A 6,000-nucleotide genomic window follows, 5' to 3' on the forward strand; every position below is an offset into this window, starting at 1 on the left:
GAGGTGATCTACCTGCCAGTAGAAGGTAACACAGTTCTCGTTTAGGGAATCTACCAGTTGAGGGTTACTCTTCAGCTTGTCTTTACCCATGGCATGGTACTAACACCCTTCCAATTGGGGTTACAGATTGGACCCCATCTCAATTATCTTATCTTATTTGGGGTATGTCTGTTAGATAATTACCTCCCATAGTTTTAGTTTCGATCTCAGTCTTCAAAATAGAACTTAGTTTAATTCTATAGAATCAGGGCTGTTAGATATAATCACTCAGTTAATAGTAATTTAGATTATTAGTATATTCAGTTATCAGTTATCTAATTCAGTTCCAGTATACTCAATCACAGTAGGCACAGTATGTTCAGTAGTTACAGTTTCTCTATGTATGCTAATCCAGCTCTTGCATATTATTCAGTTAGTTATGGTTTATGCATATGAACCCATGTATTTAGCCTTACCTCATTTAGCATACCAGTACATTCCCACGTACTGACCACATACCCGTTTCTTGTGCTATGATATTTCATATCTTAGGTTCAGATGCTTAAGTTATTGACCACGCTTAGCCAGATTCAGTCAGCAGTAATAGATTTAGCTATGAGTCCTAATCTATCAAGGATATTTTTTTATCTTAGTACTTTAGCTTAGCAGTATTTTAGTAAATGGAGTTAGTTGGGGGATTGTCCCATCAACTCCACTTTCAGAAAGATCCAGTTAGAGGCTTTTCAGACTTAATTTTTATACAGTATTTAGTTTTACAGGTGTTATATTTTATTAGTATTTTAGATGTTTTGAACCTTATGGCATTTCAGCCCATTATTCCGTATTTATTTCAGTATTATTGTTCAGTGCTCACAACAGATATCATTCATAGGTTAGCTTGTGGTCTTTTGGGGTCACAAGCACCATGTGCCGACTTGGGGGTAGTCTCGGGTCATTACACCTAACCTATCAATATCTTTTCTCGACTGAACTGGATGTTCTGATCCCTTTGCTTTTTTGACATTGTAGGTATGGTTCACTATTGCCCTTTCCTTCCCGTCTTCTTCTTTGTATGTTATTTAAATTAGATATTTACATTTATTGCTATTAATGATTTACCCATTACCATTTTCCTATTTATTGAGAAGATTGAAGGAAAGGTGACTTTTTAGTCTTGAATGAATGAACCATTAGTTTTATTAAAATATGAAAAAAGTCATCTATTTTGAAAACTTAAAAAACCTTGTTGTCAGTATAGTTTTATATGTATTTTGTTTTTTACTTTAGTGGTGCTGTTGTTGGAGGTGGTGGTGGTGTTGGAATATATGGTGTTTGTGTTATTGATGGTGTTGGAACATATAGTGCTATTTCTTTATTGTTGATGCTGTTGTTGGTGGTGTTGCAACAGTTTCATCAACTGTTGTAACCGATGAATCAACTGTTGAAATAGACTGAGCAACTGTTTGAAGAAATCAAACTAGTAGCAAGGTTGGTTTAATTTATTCCAATAGATGACCCATCTGTTGCAACATGTCATCCATCTGTTGCAACAGATGCCTCATCAGTTGAATAGATAGGGAATCTGTTGCATCAGATTGGTCATCTGTTAATTTATTCAATTTTATGTTACCCTTTTGTAATGTTCTTTTTGTTATTCTCTTGTTTGACATCAAATGTATTTCTCTTGTTTACAGATAAAAGGAAGTGAAACTGGATCAAATTTTGCCTGACCAGTATTAAAGGCTAGAGTAAAAATGGGTTTAGAGGTATAACTGCTTGCAGATGGAACTACTTCATATGTGGGAGGTATGTATTACTAATCAACCTATCGTGAAAACACACATCCAGTACAATGATTTTGTGAATGTTGGTTCTTTACCTATTAGGTGTTAATTCTTCAAACAAGATATGACATTTTACGGTTAAGATTGTTAAGTTCGACTGGTAAGGCTGAGGGACCAAGTAGGTGGTGTTGATACCCTGTTATGGTTTAATTAAGATTTTGCTAATGTTTATGTGTCAAGTTTGGAGAAGGGTTAAGGTTTTTGGTGGCAGTGTAAATATTCAAATAGCGATTGCACTGACTTTAATGGTTCAATGGACTTTTGAAAGGCCTCCGAAGCCTCGTACTGTTGCAAACAAGAATTGAAATAAATATAGTTATTGCTCTGGTATAAATTTATATGGATGGGTTAATCGAAGAGACTATTATATAGAAGAAGGTTATTGTAAGAATACTTGTACGGGAAGGAGGAGGTGGAGAAGACCATATATCAAATCAGACCATAATAAAGAAGAAACACAGGGTAGGAAGAGAAATATAGCGAAACTGGCTGATGAAATTGACATGAAAAATGAAAAAATTGAATGAGCGTCGAATGTGAAAGTGTATCCAAAAAATGAAAATCCATCATTCGTTCTTGAAAAAGAAAAATGCTCAAGTAGAGTGGAGCTGTACACTTTGTTAGGGGGCTGCAACTAGCTAGCGTGGCCTGAATGAAGACCCATATAATGTAGGACCAGAACTCTAAGGAAGCAGCTTTGCGAGCACAGAAGGTGGAAAGATTGTGGTCAGAATTAAAACCTGAACCAACTACTCCTGAATTAAAAATAAGGGATTAATCCAAGATGGCAATTTCTCAAGTTAAACTTGCATCCTATGCCTCCTGTTTATGGCTCTGGTCAGGTCAAAGCCAGTGGAAACAACAAGGCATGGGATTTTTGCCCAACTTCAGACCTTTTTACTTCTACTGCCATTGACCTGATCATAGACACAAACAGAAGGCATGGTATGCAAGTTAGACTTCAGAAATTAACACATTGGCTTCCCTTATTTTTACTTCTGCATTTATTAGTTCATGTTTCATTCTTGACTGAAAATGTTACCAACCTCCTATGCTCACGAAGCTTCTTCCTTAAAGTTCTGGTCTTGCACTTTGTGAGTCTTCATTGAGGCTACTCTCACTAGTTGCAGTCTCTAGCAAAGTGACCAACTTCAGTCGTCTTGACCATTCTTTTTTTTCTTCAACGACTGATGGATTTTTATATTTGGATACACTTCCACATTTGAAGCTCATTCAGTTTTTTTTTATTTCTTATGTCAATTTCATTAGCCAGATTCGCTAGAAGTTCCTTACTTGCTTTCTTGTGTTTTCTCTTAAACAAGGTCTGAGATGATATATGATCTTCCCCACCTCCCCCTTCCTGTACAGGTATTCTCCCAAGCACCTCTATTGTATAATAGTCTCCTCGAGCAACCTATTCGTATAAATTTAGACCAGGAGAATTTTTGTCGGTCCCATCATTATTTGCTGCAGTGCGAGGCTGTGGAGGCCTTTCAAGAAGTTCATTGCACCATTAAAATCAGTCCAATCACTATTACATATTTACATTGCAGCCAAAAACTTAAACCTTTTCCTAAAATTAACACAAAAATATGAGCATAAACCGTCATTAAATTGTAACAGGATAACGACACCATCGTCTTGGAACCCTTCGACCTTATCAGTTCACACCTATCAAACTAAATTGTACAATATAAGATCTTATTTGAAGGATCAATGTCTAATTGGTAAAAAACCGCATTCATAAAATCATTGTACTTTATGTGGGTCTATCATGGTAGCCTGATAATAATACATAACTCCTGCGCATGAAAGTGGATCCATTCATCTGCACGCACCTTATTCTTCTTACCCCATCAAGACATGTCAGACACTAGTTTTTATCCATCTACACGTATGTGATGACTATTAAAAAAGAGGTGAAGAATCATGACTTTTTACCTAACACATTAAAAAAAACTGACATATAGAATTCTCCATCTGTTGCAACTGATGAATCAGCTGTTAGAAGAAATCAAAATATCTCATCCAATAGATGGTCCATTTGTCGTAACAGATAATACATATGTTGTAACAGATATTGCAATAGATGGTAAATCTGTTGCGACAGACCAAATAGTGTTTATTTATCTACACGCATGTGATGACTATTGAAAAAGAGGTGAAAAGTCGTGACTTTTTATCTAACACATTTAAAACAGCTGATAAATTGAATTCTCCATCTGTTGCAACTTTTAAATCAGTTATCAGAAGAAATCAAAACATATCCTCCAATAGATGGTCCATCTGTCGCAATAGATAATACATATGTTGCAACAGATGTCTCTGTTGCACATATAAACTATCTGTTGTAATAGATGGTAAATCTGTTTTGATAGATCATTTGTTACATATACAGACCATCTGTTGAAATAGATGGTAAATCTATTGTGACAGATGGAAGATCTGTTGCAATAACTCAATAATAACAGCTGTTATCAAGTCTCAAACCATTTTTAAAAGGTTAGAAGTATTAATGTAAAGAAAAAGTTGTGACTTTTCACAAAAAATAAAATGCCACCAGTTTGAATATAATTAATACAATGGAGCTGAACAATCGTGCCTTTTTGTCCGACGCATCCAGATTCAATCCTCTATAAATAGATCCCTACTTAATCTTTATTCTACTCAAATTTATTTATTTTTGCATTTTTTCTTTTCGTGTGACATCTTCAGCCACTTCTATTCAAAGAGCATATTCCTTTCTTGTTGAGGTAAGTTTTTTTCGGTGTAAATCTACCAGTTGGTAGTACTACGTTGTATTACATTTGGACTCTTTTCTTTACATTTGTCAATTCATGCGTGTTCTACATATGGATGATTATGTTTGGTACATTGCTATTCTGCGCGACACTGTGCAGGAACTTCAGAGGCAGGTTAATGACCTGCAAAAGAGTTGGTCGCCGTGAGAGCGACGATGTTCAGAGAGATACAGAGGCTGATGAGGGCCCTGTTGTTGCGACTTGATTGACTGGCTGTCATTAATGATGATGATGATGATAATAATAATAATTAGAATGTGTTTTTCTTTTAGCGTATGTATTTTAATTTTTATACATCGTATATATACCTAATGTATTTTATTTTCATTTAATAAAAAATTTATTTTTAGTCAACTTTGGCTTTTTAATTCTTATTCAATTTTCATTCTGTTTATTTCTTCTAAACATACATACATGTTAATATGTCGATGGTTGGAGGCAAGGAGCAATTTTGAATCCAGTAGCAATAGTAATTTCGGCTTTTGAGTTCTTTCAACAGATGGACCATGTGTTGGAATAGATTGATCATTGGTTGGGTTTCTGTCAATAGATTATCCATCTGTTGCAATAGATTTGTCATCTGTTGGACGAAAATGTTCCATTTTGATGGAACTGTGTTGTGTTCTTCCAGCTAATGTCCATTTGTTGCCACAGATGTGTAATTTGTTGAAAATAATTGTGGTTTGCTGTATTATTTATTTCATGTTTTGCCTTTTTTTATTGATGTAGAAGTTATTCAAAAAGATATTTTATAAATAATTAATGATAACATTATGTTCACAACAATGATTTAAATATATAAAAATCCACAACAAACAACAACACAAGTTTTTGCAATTATAATGATCATGGTGGATTACGATCTGGGCGCGCGCTTACACACAGAGCACTTGTTTCTTCTTGATGAAAATAATTCTCTGACTCCACGTATCCTCTTATATGGATTTCTTCCTGGTTTGATAGTGCTTGGGTCAATATATGAAGTAGGTATTAATCTCCCCAAAAGCTCTGCAGGAATAACCCAAGATTCTTCGGGAGGCACCAGAGTAATATGCCCACTATATCCCATTTCATATTTTTCCACCCAATAATATTGAGAAGAGTGCTCGTAAACTTTAGGTACATATTTTGGACCGTATTGAGCTCAAAGCTATATCATAGCATGTGGACAGGGTATTTTGTCCAAGTCAAAAACTCTGCACATACAAGATCTTGTTTGAAGATCGACCGTGGCAACATCACCATGACCGGTGATACTGAATTTGTAATCTGCTATTTTATGAGATAGTAACCTATCCCTAAACTGATGTTCATTGATATTATTTTTTTGATTTCTAGAACAAATGGGGTTCTTCTTGGTCCCTTTAACTACACAC

At 35.1% G+C, this 6,000-nt stretch overlaps 1 protein-coding gene across 1 annotated transcript in view; it reads left to right on the plus strand.

Annotated features, from left to right (window-relative positions):
• The window catches only part of LOC124889609 (glycine, alanine and asparagine-rich protein-like), a 56,024-nt gene extending 51,195 nt beyond the window's left edge, over window positions 1-4,829 (plus strand). Inside the window, exons 6-7 of the mRNA XM_047401576.1 lie at window positions 1,009-1,049; window positions 4,724-4,829. Of these exons, the coding sequence (XP_047257532.1) occupies window positions 1,009-1,049; window positions 4,724-4,829 (147 nt within the window). The remainder of the gene's footprint in view (window positions 1-1,008; window positions 1,050-4,723) is intronic.
• The last annotated feature ends 1,171 nt before the right edge of the window (window positions 4,830-6,000 follow it).

This window comes from Capsicum annuum, chromosome 12 (assembly GCF_002878395.1).
Source record: "Capsicum annuum cultivar UCD-10X-F1 chromosome 12, UCD10Xv1.1, whole genome shotgun sequence".
Taxonomy (NCBI): Eukaryota; Viridiplantae; Streptophyta; class Magnoliopsida; order Solanales; family Solanaceae; genus Capsicum; species Capsicum annuum.